Genomic DNA, 18,193 nt, shown 5'->3' on the forward strand with positions numbered 1-18,193 from the left:
GAAGCAGAGACAGGGGAGCCAGAGAAGAGGCCAGAGAGGTAACGGCAAGGGGACGGCTCATGCTGGACTCTGAGATCATTAGAAGGACTGAGCCTTCATCTCTGAGTGCCTGGCTGTATGGGCACTTCCATGTGGACAGAAGCGTGCCCTGTGGACCCCATTTCATTTCCCTGAGCCTGGTACTCTCCCCTCCCTCTTGCTGTAGACACTGCCTACGGTGGCTTCCACTGGGCCAGAGGGCATGGGCCCTCTGGCTGGTCCAGAGATGGGTACACGAGCCAAACAAGGCTAAAGTCTGTGACTGGGATTTTTCCAAAAGGTTTCAGTGGGGGAAGCCCACTCTTTGATCATGAGGTGACAAGATAAGCACCTCTTATCTGGGGTCGGGGGAAGGAAGCGGAGCCCCTGAGCTGGGCAGGCGCAGGGAGGGCCTGGCTGGGGAGAGCCAGAAAGCTGAGTATATCTGGACAGGCATTTTTCAGCAACAGGCTCCAGCAGGAACAGACAAATGGCTTCACACCAGCCTCTGCCAAAGGAGAGATAAGGCAAGAGATAGGAGGCGACAAGACAGAGAAAGTTGCAGTGGGTTTCCGCTTGATTCACAGCTCAGGTTACTCCTGTGAGACAGGGACATGGCCGGCTCAGACCCTGCCTAGCTGGTGCCAAATGGATGCGCTGGCTTTGGGGTGGAGATCTGGAAGATCCACCAGGAAGTGTGCTCTTCCCCACCACTCAGCAGATGCTGGGGGAAGACATCCCTGCTCTCTGCTTGATGAATCTGTACACATACAGGAGCTTTCCCCAACCCCATGGGAGTCCCGGGGGGCTCCAGCCCAGAGACTGGGTGGCAGGCAGTTCACATAGGTAGGGCACCTTAAAAAATGAGCCATTCCAGCACCCTGCATCGCTAAAGACACCCATGTAATCATTGGAAATGAAAACTGCTCAAATGAACTGGAAAATGTTTTACTTGTGTTTTCTCATATTCCTGAACCTTTCTTTCCATGGTTCAAAAGTTTGCATTGTCTAATTGCTGATTTCCATTTGTGAATGAATCAGCGTAAAATAAAATTAAGTGCCAAATTAATCTCCCCTTCTAGTTTTAGGCATTAATTATCCTCTGAGCCATTTTCTCCTGCGCTTGCCACATGTCAAGACAAGCCCGGAGATCGCGTGATGTCGAATCTAGTTTTCAACTCAGGAAGGTAGCCCAAATAGCGGAGGATGTCCTTGCTCTTTAAAAGTCGCAGTTTACAATGCAAAACAGCTTTGATTCCAAGCAAGGGAAATACATTCCTCCCCTTTTAAAGATATATTAGCACTGTCAGACCAAGTAAGTCACTGGAAAAGAAATTTGCTGCATGGTCTTGTGACATATTTCCCCAGTTGTCCCAGTTAAAACATTAACAACAACATATTTCCTCTAAGTATAACAGGGTTAGCCTCCGTGTGGAAAATGTGGTGGTGGCTAGGGCAGAATTTTGAAAGTTACATATGCTGTTCCTCTGGAGCTGTACCAAAGGAAACCTTCATGGTTCTGCTAAAAAGGCAAAACAAAACACAACCAGGCCTCCAGGATACAATTATAGGCTCCTTCGTTCCTGGGGAAAGGTAAAACCACATATACTTGGTCACTTGGTCAAAGCTACCACTCTTAGAAACTATGAGGTCGCAGAGCCTGGGTACCGAGTTGTTTTTGTTTAGTTGCTAAGTTGTGCCTGATACTTTTGCAACTCCATGGACTATAGGCTGTCAGGCTCCTCTGTCCATGGGATTTTCTAGGCAAGAATACTAGAGTGGGTTGCCATTTCCTTCTCCAAGAGATCTTTCCAATGAAGGGATTGAAAACCAATCTCCTGCACTGGCAGTGTATGTATGTTAAGTCCCTTCAGTCATGTCCAACTGTTTGTGACCCTATGACTCTTTGTGACCCCACCAGGCTCCTCTGTCCATGGGACTCTCCAGGCAAGAATACTGGAGTAGATTGCCATGCCCTCCTCCCGGGGACCTTCCCAACGCAGGGATCAAACCTGCGTCTTTTATGTCTCCAGCATTGGCCGGCGCTTTCTTTACCACTAGCGCCACCTAGAAAGCCCCTGCATTGGCAGAGAAGCAAGTCAATCTTGGAGGAGGTGTGGCCAAGAAAGCCTTGGAGACAGAGGGCCCTGATCCCTTTCCTTTTAAAATTCAATATTATCACAATCTGTTGAAAAGGTATGCAATACCCTTGACCAAGCACTGTTTAAGCCTTAAAAAAGCAATATGGAACAATATGGATGAACCTGAGGGACATTAAGTTAAGTGAAATAAAACAGTCACAGAAGGACAAATACTGCATCATTCCACTTTACATGAGGTATCTAAAACCATCAAACTCACAGAAGCAAAGAATAGAACTGTCTGCTGCCAGGAACTAGGGGGAGGGGAAGCAGGCAATTTCTGAGCAGTGGGAACAAAAGTTCAATTATGCAAGATGAGTAAGTTCTACTGTACAATATTTTGCCTGTAGACAATTCCATATTGCACACTTAAAAACCTGTTAAAAGAGTAGATTTCACATTAAGTGTTCTTAACCCAATAAAACTTCAAGAAAAGAAGGAAAATGTTAACTACAACACTCAACCCCACCTAGGATGCACTGCCCGGCAAGGGAGAGTCTGAGATGCTGTGTGTTCAAGCTGCAGGGCTGGGTCTGATGGGAATCCACCAGGACCCAGCCCCCAGGGCAAAACGTCACGCTCTGGGAAACAGTGGCTGCAGACCGAGTAGGAACTAAGAGTTGCTAGTCTGCACCCAAGGATGTGGCACCTGGGCTGCAGACGCAGAATGACCAAGAAGGGCACAGCCACCAAACCACCAAGCCTCCTCCAGGCTGTTTGCAACAGCGACACCATGTGGCGGCTGCTAGAGTCACAAGTCAGGAGGGCTGGTAAGTAGCCTCCGGCTCCCTCTTTGCCTGGTGTTGGAAGCAGAACAAGTTCTGGCACATTGCTTGCTCAAGAGGAAGATGCTAGTCCTTTTGGTAATGAAGAACAGCGAAGGTGCCTGAGTGATTAATTAGAAAAATTAAAGTGCTATGAACATATTTGTAGCACCCAATAACCTCAGATATGCAGATGACACCACCCTTATGGCAGAAAGTGAAGAAGAACTAAAGAGCCTCTTGATGAAAGTGAAAGAGAAGAGTGGAAAAGTTGGCTTAAAACTCAACATTCAGAAAACTAAGCTCATGGCATCTGGTCCCATCACTTCATGGGAAATAGATGGGGAAACATTGGAAACAGTGATAGACTTTATTTTTGGGGGCTCGAAAATCACTGCAGATGGTGACTGCAGCCATGAAATTAAAAGACGCTTGCTCCTTGGAAGAAAGTTATGACCAACCTAGACAGCATATTAAAAAGCAGAGACATTATTAACAAAGGTCCGTCTAGTCAAAGCTCTGGTTTTTCCAATAGTTATGTGTGGATGTGAGAGTTGGACTGTAAAGAAAGCTGAGCACCAAAGAATTGATGGTTTTGAACTGTGGTGTTGGAGAAGACTTTTCAGAGTCCCTTGGACTGCAAGGAGATTCAACCAGTCCATCCTAAAGGAAATCAGTCCTGAATATTCATCGGAAGGACTGATGCTGAAGCTGAAACTCCAATCCTTTCGCCACCTGATGCAAAGAACTGACTTATTTGAAAAGACCCTGATGCTGGGAGAGATTGAAGCTGTGAGGAGATGGGGACAACAGAGGATGAGATAGTTGGATGGCATCACCGACCCAATGGACATGAGTTTGAGTAAATTCTGGGAGTTAGTGATGCACAGGGAGGCCTGGCGTGCTGCAGTCCACGGGGTCGCAAAGAGTCAGACATGACTGAGCGACTGAACTGAACTGAGCTGAGCCAGGGTCCAAGTGCTGAGCTTACTTAGTATGTCAGAGTTTGGGGGGGAGGAGGAGAGTCGCAAGTTTAAATTTTGTACATATAACCAGGTGCATCAAGGATAAAGGAATTGGCTCCCTTTAGGATCAAACCCAGTCCTGACATCCTTCCAGGCACTAAGGAAGACAACCAGAGAAAACTGGCAAGGGAGACACTGTGCTTCAGGGTAAGACCTGGAGGCTGTTACATTTCATCACCCCCTTCCTGCTACTACCTCCGAGTTTGTTTTTCTGCAGACAAGCTTAGAGGACTAAACAGTCAGGCTCTCGCCTCTCCCTTACCACCCCAAGAGGAAAGAAACCTGTCAGCTTCTTTAAAAGGGGAAGGCAAAAAAGGAAAATGAAGTCAAAAGGAAACGCTGAAGTTGCGTCTCCTCTGTTTGAAGGCATAAGGCCGGAGAGATAGGTTTTGTGCAGAGGCACCGCTGGTCCCTGGGGAAGGAAACCTGTGTGCTTCGAGTTGGAAAACACTAAGTGCAAGGAAGTTTTAATGAGCTTCAGCAGCTCTTTGATAATGGCTGATGTTGAGATGGAAATGGAGCATTTGCAAGGCGAGCTTTCAAAGAACATGCTTTTTAGGAAGCGATTCCCCCTCTTGTCATCCCTTCCCTTTGGGGATACTGACATTGGGCCTTTGCCATCCCACTAGGGGTACTTCCCTTCCTCCGATGGATCTAGGTCAGAGCTACTTTAACATTGTAGCTACTTTAACATGAATCCCCCTCGCCAAAGCTCCAGCTGCTGCTGCTGCTGCTGGGGGTAGTAGTAACTACAAGGGCTTCACTGAGATGGATAGAGCAGGGATGCAATAAGAGGCATAAAATTAAAGACAAGATTAATAAAACCTGATGAAAGAAAACACTGCCAGCCTACCTAGCAGCTTAAATTACATTTACCACATGCAACAGGGAGGGGGTAATCATGAGTAATAAGTCCAGGCTCAGCTTGGGAAAGAAATTCCGGTCTAAATAACGACAGGTAACACCAGGGGAAGTCACTGATTCACCTTGCTAGAGAGGACTCAAGATGGGGTATAAAACCCATCAATCACACTGAGGCCAATTTCCCTTGGTAGGGCCCCCGAAAGTCTAGGATCTAGATTCCTCAACAGCCCAGAGCCAGAAACACAGCAGACGCACAAAAACAGCTTCTGGTTGTCACTTCCAGTCCAGTGGTGGCTGCTGTCACCACAGCTCGACCTTGGGAGTGACCAGGCACAGTCGGTCCTTAGGTGAGGGCTGTCCAGCTGTCCCCTGTTCCTTGTTGCTCCATCAGCTGGAGTCACTCCATGTCACTGGGGTTGCCGCAATGCAAGTGGTCCCTGGAGCCAACCTGGTCCCTAAACAGCACCCAAACCACCCCCTTACCTACAGATTCCTCCTGCCTCCTCCTCGGAACACTCCCAAGTTCCCAAACTTCTTGTTGTTTCTCACTGCAGCTTAGCAGGGAAGCAATCTGATTTGACTAGTTCTCACCAACCCTCCAAAGAGTCTCTCTTTTTATAGGGCAGGCCAAGTGATGCAAATGAACCCTCAGAATAGGCTTTCAGGCTGCAGAGGGGGTATCAGGAACTCCCTCTGGACCTCTTGTGCAAGACACACCTCACTAGGGAGGGAAGGCTCCATCACCATGCTTTCTCCCTCCTCCCAGCCGTGGCCCAGTGTATGGAGGGCTGACTCACTGCTCCATTCCCTCCCTTTATAGCAGCCTCCTGTCTCCAGGCCTCCTGGCTTGAACCATCAGTGAAAAGGGAACGTCTCCTGCAAAGACAGGGATGACGGGCTGGCTTCCAGCCAAGGAAAACCCTGAAAAGTCCTGCTCTTAGCAGAAGGATTCCTTCTACTCAAAGACTGAAGGGGCCCAGGAACTTGGGTTTCAGGTGCAGGATCTTCAGGTGACAATCTTTAGGTTCATTGCTCCCTGGCATTCTAACCCCGGGGAAGCTCCCGCAGTTTCTCCCTTGGTCTGGCCCCTCATCACACCCAGTGGTAAAGAACTCGCCTGCCAATGCAGGGGACATAAGAGACGTGGGTTCGATCCCTGGGTGGGGAAGATCCCCTGAAGGAAGGCCTGGCAACCCACTCCAGTATTCTTGCCTGGAGAATCCCGTGGACAGAGGGGCCTGGTGGGCCACAGTCCACGGGGGTCACAAAGAGTCGGACAGGATTGAAGTGACTTAGCACTGGAGAGTTCTGAGTCCCTGGATGATTGGTTTCCCCAGGTTATGGCTGCAAGAAGGCCCTGTCTCTTCCTCAGGACCCTTGGAGCACAGCCATCCCTGATCGCAGCCCTCAGCTAGGAGGGTCTCAATGAAACAGCGGTGACAGGTGAGGAAGAGTCCCACTGCCTGAACACCTGACTTCTCCCACAACAAGCTCACTCATTTGAGTTCTTCCTCACATAGTTTCCATCTTGGAAAAAAAAATGGAGACACTACTTCCAGAAAGTCTTCAGCATGAGGGGGGTTCTATGGATAATGAGCACTTTTATTTTCCTTTGGTCACTAGTCTAAGGAAAGAATGGGACTCCATTCTATCAGAAGAAAACTTAAACTGACCAGAACTTTCGCTCAGCAGAATCCTCCCAACTATCAGACAGATTCTTCTCTGCCTTCTGCTCCTGAGAAAGGGGAAACTTAGAAGAAAACAAGCATACAGTCACACCTTCACTACCTGTCCGCCCGTGAAATTTATCAAGTGCATGGGATTTTGTCAGCGACCGTATTTGAAGACTCCTGACTCTGTCCTGGGGGCAGAGTCCAGGTGCTGTCCGATGATGCCCCGTCTGCATCTCTAACCTGACATCCACCCTGCGCTCTGAATGCAGCACCAGCATTGCCTCAGGCTGCGAAGACTCGAGCCTCTGCTAATCAAAATCTACTGGCTTCCATCAGCAATGAATTCAACCTGAAGTTCTGGAAGGACACACATCAAACTGTCGACAGTGATGGCTGGGAGCAAGTAAGAACAGAAAGAAAAGAAACCTTTCGTTCCTTTCTACTTAATTCTCTACAGCTTTTTTGCTCTGAAAAAAGTATATATACATAGAATATATTCATGGAGTCCCTGAAACATTAAATTAATATATGGCCAAAAAGGAAAAGCAAGTACCTGTTTTCAACAACACAGCCCAGACTCTGCCAGGTCCCTGATCGGGGCTGAGATCCGGAAGCATGGAAAGCATCTCTTCTCAGACAAGTCAATGATTAAATGGCCCAGAACAGACCTAGGCGTTCTGGAAGTTCTCTTCAGGGATGGACACAGCTCCACCCTCTTGCTGCTGTCTTCCAGCTTTGTGATCTTGATGCAAAGAGCCCCTACATTTCCACCAGCCCTCATCCCACTTCTTTAACCCTTTTTTGACCCTTGGAAGCTCGCAGTTCTAGCAGTGGGGGTACATGCCTTCAAGCTCACCTGACCTCTGGTGACTGACTCTCCGAACTTAGTGAGCACAGTCCTATTTCCCTCATTCCCTCATTCTCAGATTAAAGATGGAAACCTTCCTGAGAGCAAGAGTCTGATGCCTGACCAGTTTCCGAAGGACCCTGTACTGGAGGCAGAGGTCAGTTTCGGCCCCATCCATCCCAACCACTCCCCTCTCCCACCCCACGCAGAAATTCAGAAAAGAGAAACCGGGCCACCGAAGCCGCAAAAAGGTTCTCTCTGCCACCTCATTCACCACCCAGCTGCCAGTGCACTTACCTGCAGATGTAATTGGTCTTGCAGGAGTCCTGCAAGTTCAGGCAGTTGGGTTTCTCCCTCTCCTCGTAGGAGCACACGGGCACGATGGTCTGCCGCCTCCTCTCGGTGCAGGCGATGTCCCGGCAGGAACAGAAGAGCATCCCATAGCTGTGCTTGGCCGGGACCTTGTCGAAGAACTGCCGGAGGGCCTTGTGGCACTTGCGCCGGTTGCAGACGTCATTGGACATGCTGGTGGTGCACGGGGTGATGTAGGCCGACCTGTACTTCTTGCACGTGTCATCCAGGTTGCAGGCCTTGGCAGCGTCCAGGCAGTTGTTCCCTTTCGAGATGTGCTCCACTGCAGAAAGGAGAGAGAGGCAGGCCGTGACCACAGGGCTGGGTGCCGGGGCGGCTCGCACAGGTCCTCTGCTGTCACGAAGATCTGGCCTCTCACCACCTGGCAGGCCTGGCAGCTCTCATCAGCTCTGTGTTTTGAAGCTAATAACTTAATGAGTTTGTGACAACGAGGAAGCACCAGGGGCATAGAGGCTGGGAACCCACGGCTGCAGACAAGCTCCTAGCATTGTCTCAGAGGTATAATTAGGAGGTATTGAGTGGGGCCAAAGGAGCTCAGACACCTGCCTTCCTGGGTCTAAACAAGGCAACAGGAGAACAAGTTTCCAGCTCCTGGCTGGTAAACTGAAATTAGGATAAAAGAAAAAAGCAGCAAATTATATACTTGTTTATTATATAGTATATAAAATGATATGCTGAATGTAAGTATAATTGCCATGTGATCCTCCAGGAATATAATTATGTAATAAATGCACATAGCACATGCTAATTACTATATGATTACAGAGTAATTGCATGGTTATTTGAGCCCAGAAGACAAAATATTATGCCAGCTCTCTAAACAGGAAGAAGCAACTACATCGAAGCTGTATTTAAGTTTGAGCTCACAGGCCACTGGAAGGAAACCAGAATAAATTACATAAAAATTTGCAAACCTCAATTACCATTTAACTTACCACATAGAAAATGTGGGATCTATGAGTACTGAGGTTGTAGATCAGAAAAATTCAGTTAGTATTTTGGATAGAATTTCAGTGGGTTTACAAACCATAGGCCTTAGGAATCTCACAAAACATATGTTGCCTTCTGCCCAAGCCCTCTGTGCTCAGGCTTTCAGAGAAACCAGGGTCATCCACAGCCAGGAGGCCTTCTGTGAGGCTGGAGAGAGAACACAGAGGAGGTGGGGCCCACTAGGGTGGCTGCGGGGGCTGGCAGGGCCAAGTCCAATGGGCAAAGTTAAAAGATGAACGGACAAGGGAAATGAAGCCTATTTCCCACAATATAGGTCTTACCAAAGAGAGGGGAAAGTGACGGAAAAATCTCCGAGAGCCAAGTTATATACAATACGGCCCATGGAAAATTAACAATTAGGTGCAGCAATGACCCTCCAGAGACAGCTAGGAGGCAACAGACAGGCACCACACAACTGTGGGATTCAAACCCAGGAAGCTCCTGCTCAGGCCTCAGCCCCTTTCATTCTCTTTATGTCCGCTGTCGACAGGGACCATGAAGGCATTTGAGAATTAGCACGAGAGGAAAAGAGTTCAGCTGGATTGGGTGGGACTGAAAGACAGGACAGTGCATTTAGTATCCATATAAAGGGCACATGGAATATTTTTCCGCCTTAAAGAAAGAAGGAAATATGCCATATCCAAAAACCTAGATGAGCCTTAAGGACATGATACTAAGTGAGATAAACCAGTCACAGGAGGACAGTATCCTCTATGGCTCTACATGTGCAAGGCATCTAAAACTCTCAGACTCATAGAAGCAGAAAGTTGAATGGTAGTTACAGCTATTCAACATTACAGATGATAATTACTGCTCTCAGCAGTACAAATGGTATTACCTCCCTTGTTCCAGCAATGGTGAGTTGTTATTCAAGAAGCATAAAGTTTCAGTGATGCAAGAGGAGTAAGTTCTAGAGATCTGCTGTACAACATCACGGTTACAGTTAACAACTCTGTATTGTGCACTTAAAAGCTAAGTGGCATTATTTCACTCTTTTTGATGGCTAAGCAATATTCCATTGTATATATAAACCACATTTGCTTTATCCATTGATCTGTCCATGTACACTTAGGTTGTTTCCATGTCTTGGCTAATGTAAACAGTGCTGCAATAAACATAGGGGTGCATATATCTTTTCAAATGATAGTTTCATCTGAGTATATGCCCAGGAGTGGGACTGCTGAATCATAAGGCAGCTCTATTTTTAGTTTTTTTGAGGAACCTCCATACTGCTTTCCATAGTGACTGCACCAATTTACATTTCCATCAACAGTGGAAGAGGGTTTCCTTTTCTCTACATCCTCTCCAGCATTTGCATATTGTAGACTTTTTAATGATGGCCATTCTGTCTGATGTAAGGTGATACCTCATTGTAGTTATGATTTGCATTTCTCTTAGTAATGAGTGATGTTGAGCATCTTTTCATCCATCTATTGGCCATCTGTATATCTTCTTTGGAGAAAGGTCTATTTAGGTCTTCTTCCCACTGGTAACTAAAAATGATCATACTAAGTGAACTAAGTCAGAAAGAGAAAGACAAATACCACATGATATCACTTATATGTGGAATCTAAAATACAATACAAATAAACATATCTATGAAACAATAACAGACTCACAGATAAAGAGAACAGGCTTGTGGTTGCCAAGTGGGAGTGGGGTTAGGGGAGAGAAGATATGGGAGTTTGGGATTAGCAAAGGCAAACTATTACATATAGAACAGATAAACAGTGAGGTCCTACTGTATAAGCATAGGGAACTATATTCAGTATCCTGTGACAAACCATGGTGGAGAAAAATGGGAAACAATGCATATATGTGTATGGCTGAGTAACTTTTCTGTACAGAGGAAACTGATACAGCATCGTAAATCAACACTGTAAATCAATAAAATTAAAAAAAGAAATATGTTAAGAATATAGCGTTAGTCACTTAGCCAAGTCTGACTCTTTGTGATCCCATGGACTGAAGACCACCAGGCTCCTCTGGGTCTGGGATTTTCCAGGCAAGAAGACTGGAATGTGTGCCATTTCCTTCTCCAGGGGATCGTCCCAATCCAGAGACCAAACCTAGGTCTCCTGCATCACAGGTGGATTCTTTACCACGTGAGCCACCAGGATCTCATGTTAAATGTTCTACTTTTGTAAAGCAAAATTTTATACAAGACAAGAACAGACACAATAGTCCAGCATTTCAGGGAATGAAAAATTCTCCTTGGTCTACTGATGGTGTGCCTCACTTTAAGAAAGAACTATGTGTAAACATCTGAAATCACAAAAATATACCCGGGCACTACCAGGTATTTTATGATGCCCCAGGTTCATGTTTCTCTCTACGACATGCGAATTCAACAATGTAATGCACAAGGCAATAAACAAGACCTTCAGCCCTTCTTAGGTGAGCAGTGCAGGAAGCCAGCAGCTGCACGCACATCCTGCTGGTTTAACAAGCACACTTGGAGCATTTTCTCCATCATGATCTTCCCAAAGTGGCTTCGCTCCTGCGCCTCTGTTTTCACACTCAGGCATTTCAGGACCCGAGGAATGAAATATTCACCAGGTGCCCTAACAGATTCCCCAGGGCCTCCGCCAGGCCCTGGTGACACTTCTAGCTTTTTCCTCTTCTGAGAGGTGGTGCTGTTGGCCCCACTGGCAGCACTGATTGATAATCCTGAAGGACTACAATTGTAGATGTCTTTTATTTGTTTTCATTTAAAGCTGTCTGGGTCTTCAATGCTGTGCCTGGGTTTTCTCTAGCTGCAGCAAGTGGGGATATGCTCGAGTTGTGTCACGTGTGCTCTAGAGTGCGTGAGCTCTGTAGTTGTAGCACATGGGCTTAGCTGCCCCACGGCATCTGGGATCTTCCTAGACCAGGGATCTAACCCCCCAGGTCCCCTGCATTGGCAGGCAGATTCTTAACCACTAGACTACCAAAGGAAGCCCTGGAGATTTCTAAGTTATGCATTTTGGAATGATGATCTAAAATAAAGGAACATGACCAAACTCTGGATCATCCGGATAAGACCCTTAAGGCTAGTTGCTAAGTCGTGTCCCACTCTGTGGCCCCATGGACTGAAGCATGTTAGGCTTCCCTGTCCTTCACTATCTCCCAGAGTTTGCTCAAACTAACCTAGACAGCATACTAAAAAGCAGAGACATTACTTTGCCACAAAGGTCCGTCTAGTCAAGACTTCTCTGGTGGTTCAGATGGTAAAGTGTCTGTCTACAACGTGGGAGACCCGGGTTCGATCCCTGGGTTGGGAAGATCCCCTGGAGAAGGAAATGGCAATCCACTCCAGTACTATTGCCTGGAAAATCCCATGAACAGAGGAGCCTGGTAGGCTACAGTCCATGGGGTCGCAAAGAGTCAGACACGACTGAGCAACTTCACTTTCACTTTCATGGTTTTTCCAGTGGTCATGTGTGGATGTGAGAGTTGGATTATAAAGAAGGCTTAGTGCCAAAGAATTGATGCTTTTGAACTGTGGTGTTGGAGAAGACTCTTGAGAGTCCCTTGGACTACAAGGAGATCTAACCAGTCCATCCTAAAGGAGATCAGTCCTGGGAGTTCATTGGAAGGACTGATGTTGAAGCTGAAACTCCAATACTTTGGCCACCTGATGTGAAGAGCTGACTCATTTGAAAAGACTCTGATGCTGGGAAAGATTGAAGGCGGGAGGAGAAGAGGAAGACAGAGGATGAGATGGTTGGATGGCATCACCGACTCAATGGACATGGGTTTGGGTGCTGCGTGCTGTGGTTCATGGGGTCGCAAAGAATTGGACATGACTGAGCGACTGAACCGAAATGAACTGAATGTCCACTGAATCAGCGATGCCACCTAACCATTTCATCCTCTGTCGCCCCTTCTCCTCCTGCCCTCAATCTTTCCCAGCATCAGGTGAATATTGGTATGCAATTTCACCACCTAGATTTTCATTTTCATTGGTGTTAATGGTACTTTATGATCTCTGGCTAAAATGAAAGGAATACAGGCACATAGGTTGACTTAATACCTACATGATGTAGCCAGGGAGATAGGAACAAACAGTTCATGTAAATTCAAATGGAGAAAAATGACAGAAAAATTAAGTCATCATATGGCACCCAGTAATGTAGGCCTGTCACACTCAAAACAGTACATGTTGAAACAGAGAATCACATCCAACTGTAAGCACCAATTTATTTTCAGCAGACAATATCATTTCTCATATTAAATTTATGTTATCAACTCACATTTCATAGTTTTTAATGTTTTGTTAGCACTTAATTTGTGTGTGTTGTCTTTACCATTGTATAATTTGTATTTGTTGTCTTTATAGTTTGTATAAAAGCAAAGGATAAGGGCTGATGGTTTCATGTTTATAAACTTCAAATAAAATTATAATGAAAATAATTAAACTTAACACACAAGGTCCAGGAAATTTACTTCTCTCTGGCAGTTCTCCATATAATACAGTTTTTAAAAACTGGCCTGGAAAAAAGCTCTTTGACACGGGTTTTGGCAGTGATTTTTTGGGTATGACACAACCAATAACAACAAAAAATAAACAAGACGAATTATACCAAACTAGAAAGCTTTTGCACAGCAAAGAAAACCATCAACAGAATGAAAAGGTGACTGACTAAATGGGAGAAAATACTTGCAAATCATGTTCTGATATGGAGTCAATTTCCAAAATATATAAAGAACTTATACGATTCAATCACCAAAGTAACAACAATAATATCCCAAGTTAAAAAATGGGCAAAGGACCTGAAGAGACATTTTTCCAAAGAAGATATGTGAAAGGCCAACAAGTCCATGAAAAGATGCTGATTGATAAGGAAATGAATCAAACCACAATGAGATATCACCTCAGGCCTGTTAGAACAACTGTCATCAAGAGATAAGAGAACTTGTCAGAAAGACAAGAGATAATAAGTGCTGGTGAGATGGTGGAGAAAAGAGAAGCCTTGTGCACAGTTGGTGGGACTGTAAATTGGCACAGTCACTGCAGAAAACACAGAAAACAGTAAAAAAGTTGCTCAAAAAATTAAAAATAGAGCTAACATTCTCACATGACTGCGAGCTATCATATGATCCAGCAATTCCACTCCTGGGTATATATCCAAAGGAAACAAAATCACTTTGTCAAAGAAATATCTGCACTTCCATGTTCATTAAAGCATCATTTACAATAGTCAAGTGTTCATCAAGGAACAAACAGATAACGAAAATGTGGTGTATATTTTCAATGGAACCCTATCCAGCCATAAAAGGAAGGAAATACTGCGATTTGCAACAACACAGGTGAACCTGGAGAACATTATGCTGAGTACAATAAGTCAGACGGAGACAAATATCGTCTGATCACATTTATATGTTAAATCCAAAGAAAAGTTTTGCATGAAGTGGGAATAGGATGAATCATTTTATGTCCAAACCAATCGCTCATAGTTCACTCCATTTAGCACCTGGCATGCTTCAGCCTCACTTTGAGCTGATTCTGTTTTCAATGATAAATAACACTGCTAGAGCACCATCTCCTTATCATTATTTCAGACAGATTCCAGAATGCACAACCTGGCATATTAAGATAGGCAAGAGGCCACGAACTGATTTCCAGCTTACAGGTAAATGAGTGACTTTTTGCTTCTAATTCTCATTCACACAAAACATTCTCATAATAGCCCTTCCCAAATTGATACATGAAGCCAGCATTACCCAAACAGTAGAATCTAATGGAAAAAAAGAAGATTACAGGCAAATATTTCTTAGAAAAGAGTACAAAAAACAACATTAAATAAACTGGTAAGTTAGATTCCACTAAGTTAAAAACTCATCAAAAGACACCTAATTTCTTAAGAAATGAGGAAAACAAGACAAATCACTGACTAGAAGAAAATATTTGCAAAACATATATCTGAGAAAGGACAAATATCTAAAACATCTTTGCATGCATGTTCATTCCCTAAGTCATGTCCAACTCTTTGTAACCCCATGGACTGTAGCCTGCCAGACTCCTCTGTCGGTGCGATTTCCCAGAAAATAATACTGGAGTGGGTTGACGTTTCCTTCTCCAAGTAATCTTTGCAACACAGGGATCCAGCCCATGTCTTCTGCAGGGGCGATTGGCAGGGTGATTCTTTACCACTGAGCAACATGAGAAGCCCAACATTAAAAACAACCCAATTGAAAAGTGGGTTTTTCTCCATAAAAGAAGTTGTATGAATGGTCAGTAAGCACATAAAAAGTGTTAAACATCATTAGTTATCAGGGAAATGCAAATTACAACCACTATGTTGGTGGTTAAAATTTAAATCTGACAACTCCAAATGTCTACAAAGGTGTGGAGCTCCTGGAATCTCATACATTCCAACAGGAAAGTAAAATTGTCCATCCACTTGGGAAAATTGGGGGAAGATTTTTATAAAATTACACATATACCTACCCTATAACCCAGCATTTCCACTTCGAGGTATTCATCCAAGAAAATGAGGCTATATGTCCATAAAAATATTTAGACAAGAGTATGACAGCACTTTATTGATAATAACCAAAGACCAGAAACAGCTCATCAGTAAGACGCCTAACAATCTGTGGTCTATCCACATAATGGAATAGCACTCAGAAAGAAGAACAGATGAACTATTTATACACACAATGGCATGGATGAATCTCAGAAACACTGTTCTAAGGGGGACGGGGGAAGCTTTACAGAAAAAGTACACATTGAATAATTTTGGGTTGGCCAAAATGTTCATTTGGATTTTTTTTTCATAACATCTTTTTAGCCAACTCAACATATACTTGAAGTTCTGGAAAAAGCAAAATTAATGATGGAAAAATAATGTGAAGAGTGGCTGCTTCTAGGGGATGGAGGTGGGGGCTGACTGGAAAAAGGCAAGAGGAACTTTCTGGAGCACCGGTAATATTCTCTATTTTGGGTCAAAACTCAGAGAATGGGACACAAAGTCTGTACATACAGAAATTTTATGTCAAAGTAAAAAGAAATAAATATTAAAAACTGGCTAATGGTAAATATCCTGAAGCATTTAGGGGAAGCATATTGATATCTGCATTTTAAAAACTTTGATGAACTGCTAGATGCACAGAAGGATGGGTGGGTGGACACTTAGAGCAACTTCATTCAAATGTAATGGTAGCTTCTATAAGGCAGCTTGATGTAAAACTTTTTCCACTTGACTGTTTGAAAATGTTCAAACAGAACACTGAAAAAAGTTGATTCACGTATATACCTTATTCTTTTTTAAAAAAGAAAAGTCTCACATGCACAGAATATGGAAAACAACAACCCTTAGTACCGAAAACTTTCACCTCCCTCTTAAGAGGCCTCACAAATTCACTGCCAGCTCTCTCTCAGATACCCTGCTGCAGTGAGGTTCACAAAATGCAGAGGTGAAATCACAGGACAGAAGTGGGTTAGAAGTGAGTTTTTACTTGGTGGGAAGATCGATGCCCCGTATGCATTAAATGCACTCCCCAGTGCACAACACTGCGACCTCAAAGACTTGAGGGCAGAGGGAGAAGTGGCCAGAGACATGGACTTAGGGCCCTGAGTCGCACCCAGCACCCCGTCCACTCACAACGGGAGGGCGCCGGCGCGGGTGCGCGCCTGGTTTACGCGCTGGGCACGCGCACCTTCTCGCCTGTGTGGGCGGGCTTCGGAACAGCTTTACCATAACTCTGAGTGCCATCCTCTCCACAGCTCATTTTAGAGCTCAGCATTAAAATGTTGTTACCCCCCTTCTCCTCCAACTCTAATCTCCCCCTCCATCTGCTGTTATTCATTCTTTAACTCGGTAGAATGTCTGGGATGCTGTCTGAATGGGAAGCATTCTCAGAATGAAGGCTGTTTACTAGAAATTCTTTCTTCTGGGGGAGGGCGTGCGCGTGTGGGTTTGGCGGGCTAAAGAACTCCCTCCAGCACTGTGTGATGGAGAAGCTCCTTACCCAGCTTTTCATTTCAAAGTTACACATCACCACGCTGTTACTTTGCAGGTTACATATTGCTTTCTCTGTCATCATTCTAAGCTTTTCTGGCTGTGATCACATCTGATGCGACTTGTTTTCTGTTTTCTTGGGAGGTATAACCTTCACAGAAACTGGAGGGCCAGTTCCCAGACCATGAAATAAAAATATGTTGCTAAAGGAGCAATGAATTCAGAGTCAGGGGGTTGAAACATGGTCCAGTTATCTGAGTGCTTTTCCTGGGTGGGCCTCAGTTTCCCCATTTATAAGATGATATACCTAAGGTCCCTTGAAGCCTCAAGGTTTTTGATTTGATGCTTATAATGTAAATTGCCTTTTCTGATTATAACATCAAGTATTTAGGATACAACTTGATCAGGGATGAAACGTAAAAAACGAAATCCAAAACCAAGCCAGCTCTTGACCTCTCAGCTGCTTGCTGCTCCAAAGAGTACACGAACCAACGATTTCCACCCCGACCTTCAGACGGAGCAAATGTAAAGGGTCCCTCCAGTACAGGGAGATGTGGAGGTTTTAAGGATGCATTACGCACTGGGAGACGCTTTCACATTCTAAATTCCTCTGGTGCAAGGATCTGCCTTTATCCCAAGTACAATCCTCACACTGTCCCAAATCAAAGAGGCTATCGCTGTGCCTGGCAGCCCTTCATTATTTACACTTAGAACACACCACCAGTATTGGCAAAGGCTAGGGCCAGCAAACCAGTCAAAATGATTCAGGATGAAACACAGATGCAAGGATCTAGAAATCATCCTATAGGTTATGAGGCGGGATAGAACAGTAACTATATTAAAATTTGTATGGCTCGCATGAAGATGCATTTTTATTAAGCAGAAAGTTCACAAGATACAGTGAAAGACTGTTGTTTACAAATGCTTGCCAATTTCCGGTATCTTTCTGCCCTTCTTTTTAAGGCTGCAGAATTGAATTCACAACCCGTTTCCTCTTTCTTTCTGGCTTGATTAATTACCACGTTGACATAACTACTGTTCTTCTCCTAACAGGCTCCCTCTAACGTGTTATCCCAGCAAATAAAAAAATATGTAAAAAGCTCCAAGATCTTCACAGGGGTAGAACAGGCTTTTCTGGAAGCTCACATTGACAGTCTGGTCTTCTGCTGTCCACGTGGATCAGATGGCAAATCTGATCATACAGGCTGTGACCCTTGTAATTGATCCTAACAAGAGCTTGGCCTTTTCCAGCTGGGGTGCTAAAAATTACATTTAAAAGGCAATGTTGGCTCTTTGGTGCCCATTTTGTCATTCATACACCGTTTCAGACATACTGTATTACACAATGATGAATTTCCTCCTCGCCCTGTTTTTTCACACCTTCCACAACTACATTAAGCCTCAAGTCATATCCAAGATTTCTCTCTAGGGTTCACAGTGACTGAATTATTCCGAATATCGGTGAATTTGGAAATAATTCTTCTGCCTGGTGAAGACAGTGCCCTGTATTAACCACGAGTCAGGCACTCGCCCCATGCTCACTCACTCCAAGT

The 18,193-nt window shown here is 44.8% G+C and overlaps 1 protein-coding gene across 2 annotated transcripts in view; it reads right to left on the reverse strand.

Moving 5' to 3' along the window:
- Positions 1-18,193, reverse strand: part of GFRA1 (GDNF family receptor alpha 1) — a 239,666-nt gene that overhangs the window by 67,775 nt on the left and 153,698 nt on the right. For both annotated transcript variants that reach the window (XM_055424574.2, XM_055424573.2), the window contains one exon: positions 7,630-7,966. In XM_055424574.2, coding sequence (XP_055280549.1) covers positions 7,630-7,966 — 337 coding nt within the window. The remainder of the gene's footprint in view (positions 1-7,629; positions 7,967-18,193) is intronic.

Source organism: Moschus berezovskii, chromosome 12 (genome assembly GCF_049115385.1).
Source record: "Moschus berezovskii isolate FMDL1 chromosome 12, NW_MosBer_1.0, whole genome shotgun sequence".
Classification (NCBI taxonomy): domain Eukaryota; kingdom Metazoa; phylum Chordata; class Mammalia; order Artiodactyla; family Moschidae; genus Moschus; species Moschus berezovskii.